This window comes from Mercenaria mercenaria, chromosome 17 (assembly GCF_021730395.1).
Source record: "Mercenaria mercenaria strain notata chromosome 17, MADL_Memer_1, whole genome shotgun sequence".
Taxonomy (NCBI): Eukaryota; Metazoa; Mollusca; class Bivalvia; order Venerida; family Veneridae; genus Mercenaria; species Mercenaria mercenaria.
The window spans coordinates 56,290,904-56,318,108 of record NC_069377.1 but is presented as its reverse complement, the minus strand read 5'-3'; the positions used below and the strand labels follow the sequence as shown (position 1 = coordinate 56,318,108).

General features: G+C 36.1%; 1 protein-coding gene across 1 annotated transcript in view; it reads left to right on the top strand.

The window, feature by feature from the left end:
• The window catches only part of LOC128550097 (X-ray repair cross-complementing protein 5-like), a 33,372-nt gene extending 6,590 nt beyond the window's left edge, over nt 1-26,782 (top strand). The window contains exons 7-20 of the mRNA XM_053528255.1: nt 303-396; nt 4,788-4,866; nt 5,180-5,287; nt 6,293-6,369; nt 6,766-6,849; nt 7,142-7,238; nt 8,203-8,317; nt 8,871-8,959; nt 10,689-10,817; nt 16,445-16,556; nt 18,713-18,874; nt 19,427-19,527; nt 21,148-21,240; nt 22,190-26,782. Coding sequence (XP_053384230.1) covers nt 303-396; nt 4,788-4,866; nt 5,180-5,287; nt 6,293-6,369; nt 6,766-6,849; nt 7,142-7,238; nt 8,203-8,317; nt 8,871-8,959; nt 10,689-10,817; nt 16,445-16,556; nt 18,713-18,874; nt 19,427-19,527; nt 21,148-21,240; nt 22,190-22,312 — 1,463 coding nt within the window. The 3' untranslated portion in view covers nt 22,313-26,782. The remainder of the gene's footprint in view (nt 1-302; nt 397-4,787; nt 4,867-5,179; nt 5,288-6,292; nt 6,370-6,765; nt 6,850-7,141; nt 7,239-8,202; nt 8,318-8,870; nt 8,960-10,688; nt 10,818-16,444; nt 16,557-18,712; nt 18,875-19,426; nt 19,528-21,147; nt 21,241-22,189) is intronic.
• Nucleotides 26,783-27,205: the final 423 nt, after the last annotated feature.

The window sequence follows — 27,205 nt, the reverse complement described above, 5'->3', positions numbered from 1 at the left end:
GTAAAATCATTTGGTATTTTTACAGGAAACGATTAATTTACCCGAAATTTTCACCAACAGTAGTGATGTTGAGCATAAATTAACACCATTTCTCAATATTTTAATGTTTAAACTTCTGTCTATGAAATTGTGAAATATATAATGACACAAGATTTCACAAGCTACAGGTCTCTTTTTGAATACAGTAGTATCAGGTATAACATTAGAAAATAAAATGTCCACTTTAAGTCAGTAACAGATTTCATTGAAAACAGTTTGCTTTTGTAATACAAATTTTGGAGTGTTTAATTTTTTTTCTCCAGAAAATTACAAGACATTTACAGTGGATTATGGACATAGCCCAGCATTCTCTCTGAGTGAAGCCTTATGGACATGTCAGAATATGTTTGCTAACAGGTAAACAAGGCAAAGCTAGATGTTGACTCTTGCTGTATAGTGTGTAGGGTTCAATTAGATCGGATTATCTTATTTTCGGAGATACTGATTATTGTAGTCCCTGACAAATATCAAGATTTTCTAAATATATATCCAAAGCAGGGCTTCGGAAATTTGCCGGTTTGTCGGTTTTGGGCCGATTTTTGAGTTTTCAGACCGATTCGTGAAGTGAAAAGACGTAAAAAAATCGGTCCCGTAAAAATGGAGAAAAGTATAAATTTCGGTCTGATATCTCAATACACGACCACCTGTCAAGCAGGAAATTGTTGGTCGCACCTTCAGATAATCAATAAACGTGTCAATCGGTCTGATTGTCACTTTGATAATCGGTCCGTAATTACCACGTGACGCAATCAGTGCTCGCGCGGCACATCCTTTAATGTTTGCAGACAGCCGACTGCAATGTATGTATAGGTTATAGATCATTTATTGAACTTCTAATGCAATTAAGTTTGCCGAAACGGAGCGTAGCGTAGTGAAGGCAAAACTTTATGCGTGAGAAGTTTAATAAGTGTATCTATAACCTATTTATAGTTTAAACATTCCATTTCATTTAACTGACAGGTCAAAGAAACAAAAAGCTCTCTTTGAAGTAAACTAAACCATGCCTCCTCAGTCTCTTGGAATTCATTGGCTAGTCTTATCTTCACTCGTGATGGAGAAGTACATGTTTACTATAACTTTATACAAGGTCATTTTAGTGCCACTAGCAAAACAGCTGGAAGATTTTAATTTAGTTTATATCATAGAATACATAGAAGACGAAGTCTTATCAAGTAGTTTGTGAAACACAATTTTATATTCTTATTCAATGGAAATATAATATGCAGGTTTAACTCTAAATGTACAATTAAAGCAACTACATGTATAAATAAAACAAGACAAAGTGGAATCTAAGTGCACCCTGGTTTTTTTTAGACCAGTAGAGGAAGTGAAAGGTGCAGAAAGGTCAAACTTGAACTATGAAAGTACAGCTTGCATTAAAATGAAACTAAAAACATAATTTGATATTTGAGCCACGCCATGAGAAAACCAACATAGTGGGTTTGCGACCAGCATGGATCCTGACCAGACTGGATCCATGCTGTTCGCTTCCAAAGCCTATTCATTGGAATTAGAGAAACTGTAAGCGAACAGCATGGATCCTGACCAGGCTGTGTGGATGCGCAGTCTGGTCTGGATCCATGCTGGTCGCAAACCCACTATGTTGGTTTTCTCATGGCATGGCTCATTTATCTATTTGGTCCATTTATAACATAGACACATTATTTCTTGTATGCTGTCCCTGCTTTGGTAATTGCTCCGCCTCCTAGAATGTGGGAAATCCATAGTAGGCGGAACAATGAATACTCATTAATTTTGAACTACTTCATGTTTAAGTGGGTCAGATTCTTCAGTTATGAAACAATATGAAAATAAGTTGGTTACTTTTTTGAAAATCCCTCGCTTGTCATTAGATAAAAACGATGTTTGAACTATAATAAACATTTTTGACTGGTTTCCAATTGTTTCTGACTGGATCCAAATCATTTCGACGGGGATCCACTTAATTTATTTAGAATCCGACGGATGGCTTATTTCAAAAAGCTATGTTTGATCACGGGTAAAAAACAAATGGTCACTGCATTTAATCAACGAGCAATAATTGTACATTATAGGTCTTTGATTTAATGAGACATAACACGGAAAACCGATAAAAATAATTTCTATAATTACTTGATTAGAAAAAATTACATGATTCATTTTTTGGGGTTCCAGTTGAAACAAGTGCAGAAAATCGTCTTTGCAACCCGACCGTACAAAAAAGAAAAAGAAAAAAATGGACTGGCAAACACGAATGATAAAGAAAACCGGGGTGGTGCTGTTTATCAAATCGGTCATTTAAAAAACGTTTCAAAATGAAATTTTGTTTACATCAGAAGAGAACATATAACTTTATAACATGTAGTTGCTTACTGAAGTACAACGTAAGTGAAATGAAATATCCGTGGCCAACCCGTGTGATCTTTTGGTACATGCGGGAAATTCGATCTCAGCGTTCACATAACGGACACATTCAGTCCGCGGCAGAGTATACTTAAAATACTGAGGCTGTTTAGCAGAGAATATATGTCTTGTAATTCACTTTGACGCATTGTATTTTATAGAATTCCGTCAAAGAATGAGGAAACATCACAAAGTATCTGCCGTGTATACGGTACCGAAGTCAAGTGCGTTGGTTTTTAGACTAGTTACGTGCCTCGGCAATTTTATCCTTGCAAGTATTTTCTCGGAAAAACATCAAAATTTAAACAAAGTAACGATCACTCATAACACTGAATAACTGTCTTCATTGTATGGTAACTCGCGGTGACCGGTAACTCATATTTAATGAATGACATGCTTATTTCTTTACTCTTCACGTTATACAAAATGTGTAATATTGAGAATGCGGTGGGTGGGATAGTGCCGATATCAGGATTTTCGTTTCAGACCGATTGAGTTATCAAAATTTCTGGAGCCCTGATCCCAAGGCTTTTGAGTATTAAAACTTTTGTTATCATTTAAAGGTAATTAGATTGTTCCAGATCCATTCTGTTTTAAGTCCAAGATCAGGGGAAATGTTTTCCAGTTTTGTTTATTCAGTGAGAAAAGTTAACAAAATTAGGAAGAATCTGTGGGATTTATTCGTAAAATCTTTTGAAACCTTTTGGCAATACAAAACCCAGTAACTGAAATTTGGGGCAAAACAACACAGAATATGGCAGCCACATTATAATCACAGGCATTATGAGCCTTTAAAATAGTTATTCAGCAGCATCTTTTATATAATATGACAAAAGGTGAATTTCTTTAAAACCAGTAATTTTACATGTCTTAATTTATGCCCCCTTTTAACTTATAATTTCAGCTTAATAAAGTTTTGATGTACTTTCACTCAGTCACTGTTATTACTGAATTATTTCTGAATGGATTTAATTTAAAATTTAAAAAGTTAATCTGGCTCAAGTATTTCATGAATTATACTACTTTTAACTTTGAATTTCAAGTTAAATGTTTTATGTTCTTTCACTTTAACTTGGTATTACCCAGTGGATTTGATTCAGTATTAAAATAGTTATTTCACATCATGAACCACATCATATGACACAAGGTGCATTTCTCTGGCAGAAATATTCCATGAATTATGTCCCCAAATTCAGGTTAAAGTGTTACACTTTCTATCTCTGTATTTAATTGATGTATCTGACTCCTATTTAAACTGTTTTCCGACATGATCATCCACATTCTAGGTATTAGTTACTCCAATGGTAGCTCTAGTTTCCTCAGAATATGCCCTATTTCACTATCAAGCATTGAAATAGTTGAGTGGGCTGTTTTTAGCTCACCTGAGCCAAAGGCTCATGGTGAACTTTTTGATCGCTCAATGTCCGTCATGCAGTGTGCGTCGTCCATCCGTCAACAATTTCTAAAAAAATCTTCTTCAAAACCACTGGGCAGAATTACACCAAACTTCATAGGAATGATCCTTGGGTGGCCCCCTTTCAAAATTGTTCAAAGAATTGAATTCCATACAGAACTGGTTGCCATGGCAACTGAAAGGAAAAACTAAAAAAATCTTCTTGTTGAAAACCACAGGTCATAGGGCTTTGATATTTGGCATGTAGCATCATCAAGTGGTCCTCTACCGAGATTGTTCAAATTATCCCCCTAGGGTCAAATATGGCCTCGCCCTGGGGGTCACATGGTTCACATAGACTTATATAGGGAAAATTTTGAAAATCTTGTCCAAAACCACAAGGCTTAGAGCCTTGATATTTGGTATGTGACATCATCTAATGGTCCTCTATATAGATTCTTTTAATTATGCCCCTTGGGGTGAAAAGAGGCCCTGCCCCGGGGGTCCCAAGTTTTACATAGACTTACATAGGAAATTTCTTTTTTAAATTTTTTTATCTGAAACCACAAGACCTAGGCCTTTGATATTTGGTATGTAGCATTGCCTTGTGGTTCTCTACCAAAGTTGTTCGAATTCTGCTGCTTGGGTGAAAAGAGGCCCTTCCCTGGGGGTCCCAAGTTTTACATAGACTTATGAATGAAAAAAACTTTTAAAATCTTCTTGTCTGAAAGTTCAAGGCCTAGGCCTTTGATATTTCATCTTAAAACTGACTTTCAGTGACCGTGAATGTGACCTACTGACCTACTTTCTTAATATTTTAGCATCAGTTCGACATTTGGAACATGTAGCTCATATTACTAGGTGAGCGATCCAGGGTCATTATGACCATCTTGTTTTTCCATCTGACAGCTGCTGTTGCTGTAATGATTGTCCTTTAAGTGATAAGCATTTTTCATTTGTTTTTCTATTTCAGCTCACAGAAAGTGAATTCCAAGCGAATCCTGCTGTTCACATGCATGGATAATCCACATGCCGGCAATCAACAGTTACAGGTACATCAGCAGTTGAGTCACTTAAAAAAACAACTGTTTAGTTGCATCGTTCTTGTTAAGTAATATGCAAATTTTTCAAGAATGTTTGTGATTTTAAACCCCTGAGATTTTATTCATTAACTATGACCGCTAAAAATATAACTTGAATAATTTGCAATGTTCTGAATTTCGACATTTCAGACACTCACTGGAATAAACATGAAATTTTATACAAAGAGGTTCCCGTGCTAGTATGAAATAAGAACCACTAAATTTTGCAGTGATTTAAACTTGAAAAAAAAAGTTAAGCATGTATGTATTTCATTTCTATCAGCGTCAAGCTAAGACGAAGGCTAGTGATCTGAATGAAACTGGTATAGACTTGGAGTTGATGCATCTTCAGTTGCCAGGGGAAACCTTTGATGTCACCAAATTCTACAAGGTATGTTCTGTAGTAAAGAGTGTTACATACTTAGATAAAAGATATATTCTTGGTTTCCCTATATATTTAATAGGGAATTGATCCTACTGATCCCTCTACGGTAACATGCCATATATACCGATTGAGATGTATTATTGAATTAAAAAATGTGTCCTGGCACGTGCACAGAGCGTCTGACTTCAGAGTTTTTGGAAGAATACGCTTTCGCCTTGTGGATAATAAGTGTCCACATAACTTGTCTGAGTCGCAACATCTTGCACATCAGTACAAATATGAGCAGTATTGTTTATTTATTCCAAAATTTAAGTGGTTTAATTTTAAAAAAATAGTGTATAAAAGTTTACATATAATGAAACCTCAGATACTTGTGAAATCAATAATCATCAAGGGGGAGTCATTTTCATGGCCGAGTCAGTCAGCGAAACTAGATGCAGTTGAATTAGCAAAATTTCCATTTATTTTATCTTCAAAATTTAGTGTAAAATACTACGATGTTATTTCTATTGTTTATTGTTATTCCCTGAAGAAGGCATGTAACCAAAATGTTGGAAGGTAAGTACATTATAAATTGATTGCTACTTTTTTTTTCTTTGTCAAAACCAGAAAATTTGTGTCAGTCAAGTTAAAATGATTTCATTTTACAGTATATTATAAAACTGAAACAGGTACCATTTATGATTACATGTCTCAATCACTTACAAGGTTTAGATTGATATAAATATCAGAAGATATATTTTCACAATATTAAATGAGCCGTGCCATGAGAAAACCAACATAGTGGGTTTGCGACCAGCATGGATCCAGACCAGCCTGCGCATCCGCGCAGTCTGGTCAGGATCCATGCTGTTCGCTTTTAAAGCCTACTGGAATTGGAGAAACTGTTAGCAAACAGCAGGGATCCTGACCAGACTGCGCGGATGCGCAGGCTGGTCTGGATCCATGCTGGTCGCACACCCACTATGTTGGTTTTCTCATGGCACGGCTCAAATACTTCTCATATGATAGGACTTACTGTACACGGATGATGATGAGTTAACAGAGTTAGCAGATCCTGCAGAGAAACTGGAGGAACTTCTTTCAAGGTAAATTAATGACTGTACCCCTTGAACTAAAATTGTATCCCAAGTAACGAATGGAATTTTGAAATCCATGTATTTAAAAGCCCATTTAATAGCTGTTTTTTGCAGAAACAAAAAAAAGTTTCATACCCAAAGTATTTTTAAAATGATTGTACAGTATGTTATTTTTAAGTAAGTTTTGTAAAATATGTTAGTTTTTATCTTCTTTCAACTCTGTTTTAAAAGCTCTGACAGTTTTAAAATTCTTAATGAGACGCGATCTGAATTTATACAGCAGAAAGCATTCAACACTGATTTAAAGTTAAAAGTTTTCTTGTTAGTTAATTAGGAATGCCTCATTGGAATTTTATAACAAAATAGTACAGTTTGTGAGCTAATGCATCAACTAATAACTTTCAGGGTACGATCAAAAGATCACAAAAAGAGAGCCTATCGACATATTTCACTTTCACTTGGAGAGGGATTAGAAATGGGTGTAGGAGTGTAAGTTGTTTTGTTAATTTTTTATTGACTCATTTTTTGGTAAGGTAAAAAAATACGAAAAAAATACTCAAGGAAAAAGGTAAATTAATATAAGCATTTGTTACTTGAAAAGTTCTGTTTTGTTTATTTTTTTCCACATTCTATTTCTTAAAACAAATCTGCCATAACTAGATTACATGCATTTGGAGACATGTTTTTTCTTTAAAAAATATACACTGGTTAATTACTATGTACATAAAGGAATTGATTTCATTTTTCAAATATGTAAATATAATACTTTGTCTTGTTGCAGTTATAACTTAGTAAGACCATGTACCAAGCCTTATCCGGTGAAATTAGACAAAAGGACCAATGAAGAACTTAAAAGTCACACAAAAACTTACCTGAAGGTAAATATCATTATGTATGACAACTGAAACTCCATACTTCATAGAATGATTTGACATGCACAGTAGATGACCCCTATTGATTTTGGGGTCACTCTGTTAAAGTTCAAGGTCACAGGGGCCTGAACATAGAAAACCATTTCCGATCAATAACTTGAGAACCACTTGACCCAGAATGTTGAAACATCATAGGATGATTGGATTTGCAGAGTAGATGACCCCTATTGATTTTAGGGTCACTTTGTTAAAGGTTAAGGTCACAGGGGCCTAACATGGAAATCCATTTCCGATCAATAACTTGAGAATCATTTCACCTAGAACCTTCAAACTTAGTAGGATGATAGGACTTACAGAGTAGATGACCCCTGTTGATTTTGGGGTCACTCTATTAAAGTTCAAGGTCACAGGGACCAGAACATGGAAACCCATTTCCGATCAATAACTTGAGAACCATTTGACCTAGAACCTTGAAACTTAGTAGGATGATAGGACTTACAGAGTAGATGACCCCTATTGATTTTGGGTTCACTCTATTAAAGTTCAAGGTCAAAGGGACCAGAACATGGAAATCCATTTCCGATCAATAACTTGAGTACCATTTGACCTAGAACCTTCAAACTTAGTAGGGTGATAGGACTTACAGAGAAGATGTCCCCTATTGTTTTTGGGGTCACTCCATCAAGGTCAAAGTTACAGGGGCAATCTGCCTGTCACACTTTATTTGCCGATCAATAACTGGAGAACCATCAAACTGCATTGGGTGATAGGGTTTACAAAGTAGATGACCCCTATTATTTTTGGGGTTACTCAGTCAAAGGTCAAGGTCACAGGCCACCGCTCCTCTCCCAACCCTGAAAACTTTGTGTTGTGTTGTCCTTCTGATGAAATATTAAAAGTGGACTGTTTGATTGATGTATGGATACAGTGCAATCTTGATAGAGTTATTCCTTACATTCTATAATTTAAGGACACTGGAGAAGTTCTAATGCCACAAGATTTGAAAAAGTGTCAGACATACGGAGGGAAAAGAATCTTCTTTGAAAATGAGGAGGTGAATGAAATAAAGAGATTTGATCCATCAGGTAAGTACAAGGGTTGTCCTATAAAATCACAAACTTTTTTTATTATTTCGAAAATAAGTGACGCATCAAATAATTATTTTAACTTATTTAAGGGAACAATTTACCTCCAAACTTCATAGGACAATTGCCTGCAGTTAGTAGATGATCCACATTGTTTTTAGAATCACTAGGTCAAGGTCATAGCAATATAGAGTGTGAGAAACAGTTTGTGATCAATATCTATGGGAATACTTGAACTTACTGCAGTCAGACTTCATCCTATGATAGCATGTCATCAGTAGACGACCCCAAACATTCTTAGGGCTCATTTGGTCAAAGGATACGGCACATGTGAGACTAAAAATTACCAATCTAGTTAGCTCCCACGGGCCATCATGTGTGTTTTTTACAAACAGCTCTTGTTTACTTTGATATTTACCTTAGACATTCTGAATTATCATAATACACTGTACTAATATATTTTCCCAAGTTAAGCATTGCTTTTAATTGGCTCTAACTATTAGATAATGAAAATGTTTCCTGTTGACCAAACATTTATGTGTATTATTTTCAGGGTTATATTTGATTGGATTCAAGCCACAGAGTTCATTAAAGATCCATTTCAAAGTTAAACCAGCATCATTCATTTATCCTGATGAAAGAGTAAGTGAAAACCTCTGTTACTGTATGGGCAGTAAGGAGTTGTACATTTACATAAATACTGCATGTATATTCCATGCACATAACCTTGTACTGTGAAATCATTTAAATTCGCTGGCATGAAATTTCGCACAAATGTGAAAAAGGAATATTTCGTGCGGGCTTTAATTCACGTGTTTCAATTTTAGAAATAAAAAATAAAATTGAAAATTAATAATAGCGCGGTCTTTAATTCGCGCATCAGTCCTAGCGCGAAATACGCGAAAATTCGTCCTACGCGAATAAAAATGATTTCACAGTATTTAGCACTGATAGGCATGTATTAAGTTTCTGAAGCTGTCCATTAGTGAGAAAAAAATTAAAACTGCATTCCAGGCTTTATACCAGAATTGTTCTCAGTCAAAAGAGAGATGAAGTATTTACTCATTCAAAAATTAATTGCATTTAACATTTTAGCTTGTCTGAATTTTGAAAAAATCTACGAGATATTGTCACTTGGTCGTCAGCGTTGGTGTTGGTTAGAATATTTGGTTAGGTCCGCCATTTCTCAAAAACTATAAGAGCTACAGCTTTGAAAATTTGCACACTTGTTTGTCATCATTAGGTGACCTAGTAGGGCAAGAACCATTACTCTGATTTGCATTTTGATAAAATTATGGCCCTTTTTGTACTTAGAAAATTTGAGTTTCTTGGGTAAAATGTTTGTTGAGGTCCACCTTTTCTCAAAAACTGTAAGAGCTTCAGGTTTGAAACTTTGCACACTTGTTTATCATCATTAGATGACTACATAGGCCAAGAACCATAACTCTGATATGCAATTTGTCAGAATTATGTCTGCCCTATAGGTGGGGGAGACATATTGTTTTTGCCTTCGCCATCTGTCTTTCCATCCATCTGTTTGTCCATCCGCATTAAGCTTGTCCGGCTTTCACAGGTCAAACTGCTGGCCGTATTTTGACAAAACTTCACAGGAGTGAACAGTACCAGGCCTAGTTGTGCATATCGCTGGCACGTTCCGCTTTGCAGCACAAAATGGCCACCAGACCTAAAAATAGAAAAACCTTGTCTGGCTTTCACAGGTCAAATTGCTAGGCAGATTTCGATGGAACTTCACAGGAGTGGTCAGTACCAAGCCTAGTTGTGCATATAGCTGGCACGTTTTACTTTGCTGCACAAAATGGCTGGCAGAGCTAAAGATAGAAAAATCTTTTCCGGAATAGGGGGGAGACATATGTTTTTGTGACAAAAACACCTTCTAGTTATAGCCCTTTTTGTAAATAGAAAATTTTAGTTTCTTGGTTAAAATTTTGTTTAGGTCCACCTTTCTTCAAAAACTATAAGAGCTACAGCTTTGAAACTTTGTACACTTGTTTATCATCATTAGTTGACTATGTAGGCCAAGAACCATAACTCTAACCTGCATTTTGTCAGAATTATGGCTCTTTTTGTACTTAGAAATTCTGAACTGTCACACTTCTTACATACTGACCAGCACTTGCATAAGAGCGATGGCACCCGTAGGCGGTGCTCTTGTTATTATTTGCTGTGCAGGCTTGTGTGTTATGTAAAGCAATTTACAGCTGAATTTGTAGCTGGTCAATTCAAGAAAAAGATTAATTTGGTGACAATGTGCTGAAATACCAGCATAAAGTGACAAGTAGAAGTATCTTTTGGCTGTTGGTGTTATATAAATCTGGTATAATACTAATATAATAATAATAATACATTTCAGACAATCATTGGCAGCACTACACTGTTTACAGCATTACTGAAGAAATGCACAGATCGTGATGTGGTCCCTATCTGTAAATACATCCCTGGGAAAAATAGTCCACCAAGATTTGTTGCTCTTATGCCACAGGTAATCAAGTTACTAAATTTTGTAAAATCAGGTATATTTGCTGGGCTAAACATTTGCTATATTTAGTATTTGAATTGGTTCACATGATAGAATATTCATTCTATTGTACCATTTTGTGAAACATATATGGGTGTTCATAACACTTTAGCAAGTACTTATTTTCATGAATATGGACAGTGAACGAAAATGGCAGAAATAAATCCTCAGAAGCAGTGTTTCATTTTGTAGTAGTTTTGTTGGTTGAAATTTTTTTTTGTATTGAGCAAATGTTGCTTTCCAGGGTTTTTTAGCTCACCTGTCACAAAGTGACAAGGTGAGCTTTTGTGATCGCGCGGTGTCCGTCGTCCGTCCGTGCGTCCGTAAACTTTTGCTTGTGACCACTCTAGAGGTCACATTTTTCATGGGATCTTTATGAAAGTTGGTCAGAATGTTCATCTTGATGATATCTAGGTCAAGTTCAAACTGGGTCACGTGCCATGGAAAACTAGGTCAGTAGGTCTAAAAATAGAAAAACCTTGTGACCTCTCTAGAGGCCATATATTTCATAAGATCTTCATGAAAATTGGTCAGAATGTTTACCTTGATGATATCTAGGTCAAGTTTGAAACTGGGTCACGTGGGTTAAAAAACTAAGTCAGTAGGTCTAAAAATAGAAAAACCTTGTGACCTCTCTAGAGGCCATATTTTTCATGAGATCTTCATGAATGTTGGTCAGAATGTTTACCTTGATGATATCTAGGACAAGTTCGAAACTGGGTCACATAGGGTCAAAAACTAGGTCATTAGGTCTAAAAATAGAAAAACCTTGTGACCTCTCTAGAGGCCATATTTCTCAATGGATCTTCATGAAAATTGGTCAGAATGTTCATCTTGATGATATCTAGGTCAAGTTCGAAACTGGGTCACGTGGGTTTAAAAACTAGGTCAGTAGATCTAAAAATAGAAAAACCTTGTGACCTCACTAGAGGCCATATTTTTCATGAGATCTTCATGAATATTGGTCAGAATGTTAACTTTGATGATATCTAGGTCAAGTTCGAAACTGGGTCATGTGGGGTCAAAAACTAGGTCAGTAGATCTAAAAATAGAAAAACCTTGTGACCTCTCTAGAGGCCATATTATGAATGGATCTTCATGAAAATTGGTCAGAATGTTCACCTTGATGATATCTAGGTAAGTTCAAAACTGGGTCACGTGCGGTCAAAAACTTGGTCATTAGGTCTAAAAATAGAAAAACCTTGTGACCTCTCTAGAGGCCATATTTTTCAATGGATCTTCATGAAAATTGGTCAGAGTGTTAAACTTGAAGATATCTAGGTCAAGTTCGAAACTGGGTCACATGGGGTTAAAAACTAGGTCAGTAGATGTAAAAATAGAAAAACCTTGTGACCTCTCTAGAGGCCATATTTTTCATCAGATCTTCATGATTATTGGTCAGAATGTTCACCTTGATGATATCTAAGTCAAGTTCGAAAGTGGGTCATGTGGGGTTAAAAACTAGGTCAGTAGGTCTAAAAATAGAAAAAACCTTGTGACCTCTCTAGAGGCCATATTTCTCAACGGATCTTCATGAAAATTGGTGAGAATGTTCACCTTGATGATATCTAGGTCAGGTTTGTAACTGGGTCATGTGTGGTCAAAAACTAGGTCAGTAGGTCGAAAAATAGGAAAACCTTGTGACCTCTCTAGAGGCCATATTTTTCACGAGATCTTCATGAAAATTGGTGAGAATGTTCACCTTGATAATATCTAGGTCAAGTTTAAAAGAGGGTCACGTGCCTTCAAAAACTAGGTCAGTAGGTCAAATAATAGAAAAACCTTGTGACCTCTCTAGAGGCCATATTTTTCAATGGATCTTCATGAAAATTGGTCAGAATTTTTTATCTTGATGATATCTAGATCACATGTGCTCAAAAACTAGGTCACTATGTCAAATAATAGAAATAATGACGTCATACTCAGTTCAACACTGGGTCATGTGGGGATAGGTGAGCGATTCAGGACCATCATGGTCCTCTTGTTTTGATACATTAAAGTGAAATATTTATATTTGATTGGGACTAATTTTCGTGGATTTCATAGTTGTGTCAGTCCATGAAATTATATCCCCCTTCCGAAATAGCATAGTTTCCATTTTTAGCTCACCTGTCACATAGTGACAAGGTGAGCTTTTGTGATCACGCAGCGTCCGTCGTCCGTCCGTCCGTAAACTTTTGCTTGTGACCACTCTAGAGATCACATTTTTTGTGGGATCTTTATGAAAATTGGTCAGAATGTTCACCTTGATGATATCTAGGTCAAGTTCGAAACTGGGTCACGTGCCTTCAAAAACAAGGTCAGTAGGTCTAAAAATAGAAAAACCTTGTGACCTCTCTAGAGGCCATATATTTCACAAGATCTTCATGAAAATTGGTCAGAATGTTCACCTTGATGATATCTAGGTCAAATTCGAAACTGGGTCACATGCGGTCAAAAACTAGGTCAGTAGGTCTAAAAATAGAAAAACCTTGTGACCTCTCTAGAGGCTATATATTTCAAAATTTCTTCATGAAAATTGGTCAGAACGTTCACATTGATGATATCTAGGTCAAGTTCGAAACTGGGTCACGTGCCATCAAAAACTAGGTCAGTAGGTCAAATAATAGAAAAACCTTGTGACCTCTCTAAAGGCCATATTTTTCATGGGATCTGTATGAAAGTTGGTCTGAATGTTCATCTTGATGATATCTAGGTCAAGTTCGAAACAGGGTCATGTGCGGTCAAAAACTTGGTCAGTAGGTCTAAAAATAGAAAAACCTTGTGACCTCTCTAGTGGCCAAACTTGTGAATGGATCTCCATAAAAATGGGTGAGAATGTTCATCTTGATGATATCTAGGTCAAGTTCGAAAGTGGGTCACATGCCATGAAAAAGTAGGTCAGTAGGTCAAATAATGGAAAAACGTTGTGACCTCTCTAGAGGCCATATATTTCACGAGATCTTCATGAAAGTTAGTCAGAATGTTCACCTTGATGATATCTAGGTCAAGTTCGAAAGTGGGTCACGTGCCTTCTAAAACTAGGTCAGTAGGTCAAATAATAGAAAAACCTTGTGACCTCTCTAGAGGCCATATTTTTCATGGGATCTGTATGAAAGTTGGTCTGAATGTTCATCTTGATGATATCTAGGTCAAGTTCGAAAGTGGGTCACGTGCCATCAAAAACTAGGTCAGTAGGTCAGATAATAGAAAAACCTATTGACCTCTCTAAAGGTCATATTTTTCATGGGATCTGTATGAAAATTGGTCTGAATGTTCATTTTGATGATATCTAGGTCAAGTTCGAAACAGGGTCATGTGCAGTCAAAAACTAGGTCAGTAGGTCTAAAAATAGAAAAACCTTGTGACCTCTCTAGAGGCCATATTTTTCATGAGATCTTCATGAATGTTGGTCAGAATGTTCATCTTGATGATATCTAGGTCAAGTTCGAAAGTGGGTCAACTGCCATCAAAAAGTAGGTCAGTAGGTCAAATAATGAAAAAACGTTGTGACCTCTCTAGAGGCCATACCCTTGAATGGATCTTCATGAAAATTGGTCAGAATGTTCACCTTGATGATATCTAGGTCAAGTTTGAAACTGGGTCTCGTGCCTTAAAAAACTAGGTCAGTAGGTCAAATAATAAAAAAACCTTGAGACCTCTCTAGAGGCCATATTTTTCATGGGATCTGTATGAAAGTTGGTCTGAGTGTTCATCTTGATGATATCTAGGTCAAGTTTGAAACTGGGTCACATGGGGTTAAAAACTAGGTCAGTAGGTCTAAAATTATTAAAATATTTTGACCTCTCTAGAGGCCATATTTTTCAATGGATCTTCATGAAAATTGATCTGAATGTTCACCTTGATGATATTAGGTCAGTTTCGAAACTGGGTCACATGCGGTCAAAAACTAGGCCAGTAGGTATAAAAATAGAAAAACCTTGTGACCTCTCTAGAGGCCATATTTTTCATGAGATCTTCATGAAAATTAGTGAGACTGTTTACCTTGATAATATCTTGGTAAAGTTCAAAACAGGGTCACGTACCTTCAAAAACTAGGTCAACAGGTCAAATAATAGAAAAACCTTGTGACCTCTCTAGAGGCCATATTTTTCAATGGATCTTCATGAAAATTGGTCAGAATTTTTATCTTGATAATATCTGGGTCAAGTTCAAAACTGGATCACATGAGCTCAAAAACTAGGTCACTATGTCAAATAATAGAAAAAACAACATCATACTCAAAACTGGGTCATGTGGGAAAAGGTGAGCGATTCAGGACCATCATGGTCCTCTTGTTTGTCTTTGATACTGGTATGAGCAAGGACATAGATATTTTGATTCTTAGTATGAAGTGTATGAATTTCTATGAAAATGTCTCAAGTCAATAATAAATAAAATTAAAAAAATGTTAACGTAGTAGAGATCATCAAGAGGAGTTGCATTTCATTGAAAAGTGAAGTAAATGGTCGTCTTAAAATTTCTTCCATTTTGTGGGTGTTTATTTCATTTTTAGCTCGACTATTCGAAGAATAGGGGAGCTATCCTACTCGTCCCGGCGTCGGCTTGAGCGTTAGCGTGGGTGTCACACAAATGTTAAAGTTTGCGTACCACCCCAAATATTTTCAAAGTCCATTGAGATATTGCTTTCATATTTTGCATACTTGTTTACCATCATGACCCCAGTCTGTAAAAAGGAGGAGGCAACTCTATCAAGCATTTTGACTGAATTATGGCCCCTTTTCGACTTAGAATAAATGTTAAAGTTTGCGTACCACCCCAAATATTTTCAAAGTCCATTGAGATATTGCTTTCATATTTTGCATACTTGTTAACCATCATGACCCCAGTCTGTAAAAAGGAGGAGGCAACTCTATCAAGCATTTTGACTGAATTATGGCCCCTTTTCGACTTAGAATAAATGTTAAAGTTTGCGTACCACCCCAAATATTTTCAAAGTCCATTGAGATATTGCTTTCATATTTTGCATACTTGTTTACCATCATGACCCCAGTCTGTAAAAAGGAGGAGGCAGCTCTATCAAGCATTTTGACTGAATTATGGCCCCTTTTCAACTTAGAATAAATGTTAAAGTTTGCGTACCACCCCAAATATTTTCAAAGTCCATTGAGGTATTGCTTTCATATTTTGCATACTTGCTTACCATCATGACCCCAGTCTGTAAAAAGGAGGAGGCAACTCTATCAAGCATTTTGACTGAATTATGGCCCCTTTTTGACTTAGAATATGCTTATTGTAATGTTAAAGTTTTACTCATTGCTTATATTATACTATCAAGCACTGAGAATAGTCGAGCACGCTGTCCACTGACAGCTCTTGTTGGAGTTAACCCTTATCATGCTGGTCACGATTGATACTGCCTTTGCAGCCGGAATAGATCTTGATCAGCCCTCACATCCGTGCAGTCTGATCAAGATCTGCACTGTTTGCCATTCAGTCAGTATAGTTTTGGTAGCACCCCTTTTAACAGTTAATGGTAATGTCCAAATTGAAAGGTGGACAAGTTCATTATATAAATTTAAAAGGGTAAGGGTTAAATGTCCACCAAATTTACTTGATAAACATGTCAAGTTTCATATTCTTGCATACAGGAGGAAGAATGTGATGAACACAAAGTCCAACTGCGACCACCTGGCTTTCATGTTATTTTCCTACCATTTGCTGATGATTTCAGAAAAGTCAAATATGAGATAACCCCAAAAGGTAAAAAATGATTAAAATTTATTGAATGAAGAATACTTCCTGTGATGTACTGAAAGGACTAGGAATTGTTTTTGTTATGATATTCAAGGATGAGAGTTATGTTCCCATATAGAACTTAATGACTAAATTATTATCCCCCGACGAAAGTCGGAGGGATATAGTTTTGGCGTTGTCCGTCCGTCCGTCCTTCCGTCTGTCCGTCCGTCCGTCCGGAGCCATATCTAGGAAATGGTTGGGAATATTTATTTAAAACTTCATATACATGTTTACCACTATGAGTTCTTGTGGCCCGTCAAGTTTCAGTCAGATTGCCCAAGTAACACCAGAGTTATGGCCCTTAGAAATTTCTAGTGTTAACTATATAGAGTACTTTAAATATGGCAATTTCTGCATCATAACTTTTGATATATTTGACCTAGAACTATGAAACTTAAACAGAATTTAGATCACCATAATATGGTTGTGTACACACAATTTCATTCGGATTTATATGTAAATTAAGAGTTATTGCCCTTTAATTGTATAAAAATCCACATATTTGTACATAACAAACTTACCATTTGGTAGAATTTCAATTAATTTCTTTCATTCTTTTCCATGAACATTTATTGTAAACATGTGAAGTTGTGTACCCACACCTGGACACCCCCTTACCTTGATCACAGCCCCCCCCTCCCCCCCCCCCCCCCCCCCCCCCCCCCCCCCCCAAAAAAAAAAAAAAAATTATTCCTTATTTTAATTTTTTAAACTTCATATACATGTTCACCACTATGAGGTTATGGGGCCCATCAAGTTTCAGACAAATAGCCCAAGTAACACTAGAGTTATGGCCCTTAGAAGTTTCTAGTGTTAACTATACAGGGTACTAAGATATGGCAATTTCTGCATCATAACTTTTGCTATATATTTGACCTAGAACTATGAAACTTTAACAGAATTTAGAGCACTATAGTGTGGTTATGCACAGAGAATTTTGTATGGATTTCTTTTGTAACTTCAGAGTTATTGCCCTTTTATTGTCTAAAAATCCACATATTTGTACATAACAAACTTAGCATTTGGCAGAATTTCATTAAATTTCTTTCATTCTTTTCTGTGAACATTTATTATAAACATGTGAAGTTGCGCACCCACACCTGGTCACCCACTTGCCTTGGTCACTACCCCTCCCAACCTCTCTCTCTCCCCCCACCCCACCCCCCCATAAAAAAAAACAATTTCATTTCTTATTTTAGATTTTTTTTCAAACCTTCCAAGTTGTACCATTCCCCCACCTCACTTCTCCACCCAGTCATGCCCACCACTGATCATGCATCCTCTGCCCCCAACTTCACCCTTTTACCCTTTTTTTTTCATTTTCAATTTTCAATCAATATTTATAATCAACATGTGAAATTTTGTTTCCTCTCCCATTCCCCTGCACCCCCACCCCCTAAAAAAATAAATATATACATATTATATATTTCCATTCCTTTTTTTTAATGTTCAAACCTTCAACATGTTAAGTTGTGACTGCACAAACCTTGCCCTCAGCCATGTTCAAGATACCTTACCTGTGTTCTCTTAAGGACATCTGTTCTTTTAAATGTACATGTTAAACAGCAACACCTGGTGCCAAACCACTCAAAGACAATATTTCGCTCCAGTTAAACTTCAAGCTCACATTTCAATTAACTGCATTTTGTTTTAAAAGCTAAGCTTATTACAGTAAGCATATCCAAATCAAAATAAATTCTTTAGTCAGGATCAAAGTATCATACATTTATTATGTACTCTTTAATTAAACATTTGTTTTCTGTTAAATTGATTTAGACTAATGAAATTATTTGCTTCTTATTAACATCCTTAACTTTTGCCGGATATATCTTTTTGCCATTCCTCACCACAAACCCTTTCGGCGGGGGATACCAATTCATCGAATTTGCTTGTTTACTTTATCGTTTGTATTGCTACCATATTTACATTTTGTTGCGCTTTAAAAATGATACAATGTGAGAATTAAAATGCTGTGTTTGTCAATCTGTTGTTTCCACAGGCAATACTTGTGCCGATAAAATAATTCTTGCGCAGGACTGAGAGTAATAAGGCTATTAGCCTATTCTTGTAATAATAAAATTTAAAAAGATTGTAATGAGTAAGCATGTATATGTTTCCAGCCAATGCTGAACAGATAGATTCTGCCAAGGAAATTTTAAAGAAGCTACAGTTCACATATTCTGCTGAGAGTTTTGAGAATCCAGTTTTACAGAAGCACTGGAGAAACATTGAGGCTCTGGCTTTGGACAGAGATTCCCCAGAAGAAATGACAGATTACACACGTAAGATTATATTTAACCACATTTTTCCCAAACATATTAAAAACAACAATTATCTCAGCAGTAACCATTCAATGCAGATTTTCTTCTGTGTGTCCGTAACTAAAATATACCATCAGACAGTAATGTTTGTAAGTGTTCAGTTTTAGCATCCTTTTCAATGATTTTTCAGTCATATAAACGACAGTGTCTGCTTGTAGCAGTGAGCACAATGCCCAACTTTAGAATGCTGCCTCACAGGAATCTCATGCCCCACCAAGACACATTATATTGAATTACTGACCAGCCCTTGAACTGTCATTCTAATGCAGAGTGCCAAATGAAGTTACTAGTACCATTTTTCACAAACCCACAATCTCACACACTCAAAGCGGGTGCTCTACCACTAGTCTAGGCTACCAAGGCGCTCTCAGACACTAGTAAAAAGACCGCTGTAGGTCGAAAGGATAACAACTTGATATATTTGGTACAAAACAGCGACTATTGGAATAATACTAACATTCTGAAGCGGGTTGTACAAAGGAACAAAATTTGAATGTTTTTCTGTTATTGTAGTACCGGATGAAGAGAGAATAAAGAGGAGAGCAGGAGATGCCATAGAAAATTTTAAAGATCTTGTTTATCCATCAGGATATGTACCTGGAGCCAAGAGAAAGGTTATAGAAGTCTTGTGACTAAAATGTTATATTATAAGACACGCAAGTTACTTTATTATAGGGCCAGTTTGAATAAATACTTCAATAACTTATTAACTTTATTAACATCTTCAAAAACCTTGGTATTTTTAGGACATGTTTGGATCTCTAATATCTTTGATTTTTAAGAACCATTTGGATAACATTCTTAAGGTCCATCAGGATCATCTTTTCAAAAACATTGGATTTTGGATTCATTTTGGATAACCTCTTAATTCTTTGATTCTTTATAAACCTTTTTGTTAACATTTTAAATAACTTGGATTCTTTATGAACCATTTGGATAATCTCTTAAAAACTTCTTAGCTTGACTATTGGAAAAAAGGTAGAGCTGTTTCACCCATTCTTTGGTGTCCCTGTTCTAATTTAGTCCAGTTTCTGTATGTAAACTGGTTACTTAAGTTATGGATTGAAACTTCACTTACTTGTTGATTGTGATAAGCTGACATGCAGAGCACAGATTCCGTAACTCTATTTTCCATTTTTACAAAGTTTTGCCCCTTTTTGGACTTCTTGTATTGATTTGTTTAACTTTCCTAGTGAGAAGGCTTTAGAATAATGGGATGTTGTTGTCCTCCAACAGCTCTTAATCAGGAACCATTTGGATAACCTCTTTAATAAGTTTGATTTTTAGCTTGACTATTCAGAGAATAGGTAGAGCTATTGGACTCGCCCATGCGTCCGCGTCCCGATTTGGTTAAGGTTTTATATGTAAGCTGGTATCTCAGTACCTACAAATGGGAATGGATTGAAACTTAACACACTTGTTCACTGTGATGATCTGACATGCATTGCACAGTTTCTATAATTCTGCTTTGCATTTTTACAAAAGTATGCCCCTTTTTCGACTTAGCAGTTTTTGGTTAAGTTTTTGTATGTAAGCTGGTATCTCAGTACCCACTATTGGGAATAGATTGAAACTTCACACAATTTTCCATTGTCATGAGCTGATGGTTATGCATTGTACAGGTCCATAACCCGTTTTGCAATTTTTTACAAAATTATGCCCCATTTTGGACTTTAATATTCATTTAATTGACAAGGCTGTTGGAAGAGTGTTGCTGTCCTCCGACAGCTCTTGTTTATGAACCAATTGGATTAATTCTTTAGTAACTTTGATCTTGTTTGAGCCATTTAGATAACCACTTTAGTAACTAATTTTAGGACTCATTAGGTAACCACTTACATATTTTTTATTTTTAGCAAATATCTGATACCTTTTAATCTTTTTGATTTTTAGGTCCAATTTGAATCTTTATTTGTAAGGAAAGTATATCAGTCATTGCTGATTGTCGCATTGTAAGGAAATTAATTTAAAATCTGGTAGAATTACATCTGCTTGTATTTATTTTTAAAGGTTTATCTTTCTTTTAAATTTGTTTATGTTGTTGGAACATTTTACTTTAAATGACATATTGTTTCAAGCAGCAGCAAGAAATTTTCACCTTAGATAAAATAACAGATTTTTATGTAATAGTTAAACATACATTACCTAAATGAAGAATTGCATTGGACCCAAAAGGAACTATCCTACATAATTCTTTAGCAGCATGTATAACAGTTTAAATGTTCAATCCTCAGGCTGGAGGTGGTGGCGATGCAGGTGCTAAAAGGGCCAAAACTGAGCAGGCTGCTGCAGGAATTGATCTCAAGGTGGAGGCTGAAGCTGGACGGGTAAGATTTTCTCCTAACTTAGTATATTTACATTTATTCTGCATTCACAACATTAAACCTTTATGACTTGTGTGTTAGCAATTTCTGTGAATTTGCTTTTAAAAGTAGAACATTCTAGTGGACAATTGCTCGATTGGCTAGGATTGTTTACATACATCACACCTTGTGAGATTCTTGTATTTTCTCCAATATTGCCAATGAAAGCATAGATCAGTTTCACTATTGCCAATGAAAAGCATGCGTTTTCTCCAATATTGCCAATGAAAAGCATGCATTTTCTCCAATATTGCCAATGAAAGCATGGATCTGTTCCACTATTGCCGATGAAAAGCATGCATTTTCTTCAATACTGCCAATGAAAGCATAGATCTGTTCCACTATTGCCAATGAAAAGCATGCATTTTCTCCAATACTAGTATTGCCAATGAAAGCATAGATCTGTTCCACTATTGCCAATGAAAAGCATGCATTTTCCCCACTATTGCCAATGAAAAGCATGCATTTTCTCCAATATTGCCAATTAAATCATAGATTTGTTCCACTACTGCCAATGAAAGGCATGCATTTTCTCCAATATTGCCAATGAAAGCATAAAGAAAGAACAAGTGCATATTTCTCAATGTAAGGCTAATTACCTTTATTTTACATATGCATCTACTCTTACCAGTTTTATGTAAATTTGTTTTTTAGCTGCAACAGAATTTAAAATTCTGCTGTTAACAGATATTGCAATGCAACAACATTCATTAAAATAAGGTTAGAAGTGCCATAACATACCCGATATGACATTTGAACGTCAGTTTGGACAAATATTGGTGCCCCAGGCACCATTTCAAATACTCCAGAGATGAAAATATGTTTGTATTAATCATGTTAATAGGCAATTCTTTAGCAGACATGCTGGCCGTAGATAGTACTCGGTGTTATCATAACTTCTTTTATATTACAGCTTGGAAAATTGACAGTTCCCATCTTAAAAGAGAAGATAAAAGAGAACGGTATTACTAGTGCTGGCACGAGGAAAGCGGACCTTATTGATGCCATCTGTGCACACTATGGTGTTGGTGTGTGAGAGGCTGTTGTGTGAAAAAGAAAGACTTCTCTTACAATAAAAAATGAACTTATTGTTGAATGGCATCTTACTTTTGCAGGAACCCATTGTTTATAGCATAAAACATCAAAGATTTATGTTACTGTAGTTAATATGTATGACTGTTAGATTTTAAAATTTGTTAGCTGTTTAAAGAGAGTGATTCTAGAGCGTTTGCATTTGTTAGATTTCTGTACTAATTAGGTGGCTACTAAAATGTCAGAATTTGTAAAATTCAGAATTCTGATAAAAAAAAAGTATAATCCAGCACAGGTACTGGTATCCCTTTGAAGCTCTGTTTATTATGCCCCCACATTTATTTATGGGGTGTGGGGGACATATAGCATTGCTGCTGTCCATACATCTGTACATCCCCAGATCTTGTGTGTCCAACTCCTCCCACACTATTAGCCTGATTTTCTTCAAACTATTACAGTTGTACAAGCTTAATGTGCAGCTTATCTGAAAGGAAGGATTTTTTACTGTGTCTAGTTTTACCATAGTTGTGGCCCTTTAATAGTTTTGCTATATGGAATGTAGAGAAAAATCGTGTATGTCCAACTCCTCAAACACTATTGAAAGGATATGCTTTCAAACTTTGGCAGATGAACAAGCTTGATGTGCAGATGACCACAAATAATAGACTTTTTTCTGTGTATATTTTTTCTAGAATTGTGACCCTTTCTTAATAAAAAAAACTTTGCTATTTAGAGTATGGTGCAGTATGTGGGTGGGGGTGGGGGAGGCATCTGTGTCCTATGGACACAATTCCAGCTTTTATAAAAAGTTGTTATATAATTATGTTGGTTTCTTTTAGAACTAAATTTCTCTTGTTTGACATCTACAGATCAGGTGATAAAGCAGTTACATGTATATCATGTATGTATGGGATATAGTAAAAACTTTTGCACTCAGTGCATCAGGACAGCATTAACAGTTTATATCAGGTTGACATTGACAGCGGTTTACTGTCTTGTATTTCTGATTCTAGAATAAAGATGTATATGAGTTACCTTTAATTTTTTACCTGTTCTCTCTTTAATTCAGTTTGATTATAATTGAGAGCTTAGTGAGAAATTTTTATAAATTATGCTGTCTTGTTCTTAGATAATATCTGTTTTCTATTGATTTTTACCGATATTCATCATTGTTTATCCCCCCGCCAAAGGCGAAGGGGATATTAGAAATGCTCTCCGTCCGTGTGTGTGTGCGTGTGTCCGTCCGCAACGATCTTTGTCCGGAGCATAACTCCAAAAGTACTGGAGGGATTTTCTTCAAACTTCATACACTGATAGAACACATTGGGAGGAAGTGCAGTGTGCAAGAACAATAACTCTACCTTGCCTATTTTTTGAGTTATTCCCCTTTATCTTATTTTCTTAAAAAATATTGTCCGGAGCATAACTCCAAAAGTATTGGAGGGATTTTCTTCAAACTTCATACACTGATAGAACACATTGGGAGGAAGTAAAATGTGCAAGAACAATAACTCTACCTTGCTTATTTTTTGAGTTATTCCCTTTTATCATATTTTCTTAAAAAAATTTGTCCGGAGCATATCTTTTTAGCTCACCTGTCACAAAGTGACAAGGTGAGCTTTTGTGATCGTGCGGTGTCCGTCGTCCGTCGTCCGTCCGTCCGTCCGTCCGGACTAAACTTTGCTTGTGACCACTCTAGAGGTCACATTTTTCATGGGATCTTTATGAAAATTGGTCAGAATGTTCACCTTGATGATATCTAGGTCAAGTTCGAAACTGGGTCACGTGCCGTCAAAAACTAGGTCAGTAGGTCTAAAAATAGAAAAACCTTGTGACCTCTCTAGAGGCCATATATTTCACAAGATCTTCATGAAAATTGGTCAGAATGTTCACCTTGATGATATCTAGGTCAAGTTCGAAACTGGGTCACATGGGGTCAAAAACTAGGTCAGTAGGTCTAAAAATAGAAAAACCTTGTGACCTCTCTAGAGGCCATATTTTTCATGAGATCTTCATGAATATTGGTCAGAATGTTCACCTTGATGATATCTAGGTCAAGTTCGAAACTGGGTCACGTGGGGTCAAAAACTAGGTCAGTAGGTCTAAAAATAGAAAAACCTTGTGACCTCTCTAGAGGCCATATTTTTCATGAGATCTTCATGAATATTGGTCAGAATGTTCAGCTTGATGATATCTAGGTCAAGTTCGAAACTGGGTCACGTGCGGTCAAAAACTAGGTCATTAGGTCTAAAAATAGAAAAACCTTGTGAGCTCTCTAGAGGCCATATTTCTCAATGGATCTTCATGAAAATTGGTCAGAATGTTCAGCTTGATGATATCTAGGTCGGGTTCGAAACTGGGTCACGTGGGGGTAAAAACTAGGTCAGTAGATCTAAAAATAGAAAAACCTTGTGACCTCTCTAGAGGCCATATTTTTCATGAGATCTTCATGAATATTGGTCAGAATGTTCACCTTGATGATATCTAGGTCAAGTTCGATACTGGGTCATGTGGGATCAAAAACTAGGTCAGTAGGTCTAAAAATAGAAAAACCTTGTGACCTCTCTAGAGGCCATATTTCTCAATGGATCTTCATGAAAATTGGTCAGAATGTTCACCTTGATGATATCTAGGTCAAGTTCGAAACTGGGTCACGTGCGGTCAAAAACTAGGTCAGTAGGTCTAAAATAGAAAAACCTTGTGACCTCTCTAGAGGCCATGTTTTTCAATGGATCTTCATAAAAATTGGTCAGAATGTTTACCTTGATGATATCTAGATCAAGTTCGAAACTGGGTCACGTGGGGTTAAAAACTAGGTCAGTAGATCTAAAAATAGAAAAACCTTGTGACCTCTCTAGAGGCCATATTTTCATGAGATCTTCATGAATATTGGTCAGAAGGTTCACCTTGATGATATCTAGGTCAAGTTCGAAACTGGGTCACGTGGGGTCAAAAACTAGGTCAGTAGGTCTAAAAATAGAAAAACCTTGTGAGCTCTCTAGAGGCCATATTTCTGTATGGATCTTCATGAAAATGGGTGAGAATGTTCAGCTTGATGATATCTAGGTCAGGTTCGTAACTGGGTCATGTGCCGTCAAAAACTAAGTCAGTAGGTCGAAAAATAGAAAAACCTTGTGACCTCTCTAGAGGCCATATTTTTCACGAGATCTTCATGAAAATTGGTGAGAATGTTCACCTTGATGATATCTAGGTCAAGTTTAAAAGTGGGTCACGTGCCTTCAAAAACTAGGTCATTAGGTCAAATAATAGAAAAACCTTGTGACCTCTCTAGAGGCCATATTTTTCAATGGATCTTCATGAAAATTGGTCAGAATTTTTTATCTTGATGATATCTAGGTCACATGTGCTCAAAAACTAGGTCACTTTGTCAAATAATAGAAATAACTACGTCATACACAGTTCAACACTGGGTCATTTGGGGATAGGTGAGCGATTCAGGACCATCATGGTCCTCTTGTTTATGCATGGAGGGATTTTGATATATCTTGGCACAAATGTTCACCACCACGAGGCAGAGTGTCATGCGTAAGAACCAAGTCCCTAGGTCTAAGGTCAAGGTCACACTTACAGGTCAAAGGATACAAGAATGAAAACCTTGTCCGGAGCATTTCTTCTTCATGCATAGAGGGATTTTAATATAACTTGGCACAAATGTTCACCACCACGAGACAGTCATGTGCAAGATCAAGGTCCCTAGGTCTAAGGTCAAGGTCACACTTAGAGGCCAAAGGTCAGATACAAGAATGACTTTGTCCGAAGCATTTCTTCTTCATGCATGGAGGGATTTTGATGTAACTTGGCACAATTATACACCATCATGAGACGAAGTGTCATGCGCAGTTCCCTTCTTTAGAATTACTTCCCTTTGTTGTTACTTTAGATAGCTTTTATTGTAACTTTTTCATTACTAGTCGTAGGGAAAAATCAAGACCACTTTTCTGTAGTACAACATGCATGCTACATCCAATTTTGAGATGTATTTTGACCAATCTCTATCTGGTAAAGATTTTTGTGTGGACTTACAATTTTTTTTTTTTTTTTTTTTTTTAAAAGATTAACTTCCCTTAGTTGTTACTATAAATAATTTATATTGTAACATTTTTATAATTGACTGTAGGGAAAAAACAAGACCACTTTTCTGTGGTACAACATGGATGTTACTTTCCAATTTTAGGAGTATTTTAAGATATCTCTACCTGGTAAGGAGTTTTTTTGTGGACTTAGAAAAACAAAAGACTTACAATGATTACTAAACAACCACAAAATTAAAATTCCATTTGCAAATACAGCTGCTAGAGTAAAGAAATTTGCCGTGACGGGCGTATATTGTGACATTCTGGCACTCTTGTTCCCTGTTAGCTTTCCATTCCTTCTTTTTACAGTAGCCATATAGAAAAACATCATAGCTATACTGTTCATGAAAATTAATAAAATTTAGCAGTAAACCACCTCACCACTGACTTATTCTTTCTTCCACATCTTTAAAACCCCTGATGCGGACCACAACGAAACGGTACTTCAAAGTTTTCCCCAAAATTAATACTTTCAGACACTAACTTGCCAGGAACTTTAGCCTTCAATTATAATATGCCCGGCGGGGTGATTGGCTATGTCTAACATGGCTCTTGTTATGTATGGCAGTAGATTATGTAAATTAAAAGTTTTAGATACAAATCTTTGTGTTTACTTATTTTATAGATTTATCCAACTTTGTTGAAAAATAAAGTCTGTTCTAAAAAAACTTACGGCTTTGTTACCTGGCAACTTCTACAGCAAAGGGGAAGATCAGCTGTAAAATACCTAATATCATATTTGCCTAACTCTGGATCTGTATTAGTCGACGTTTAAAGACTTAAATTTAGACATTGACATGAAA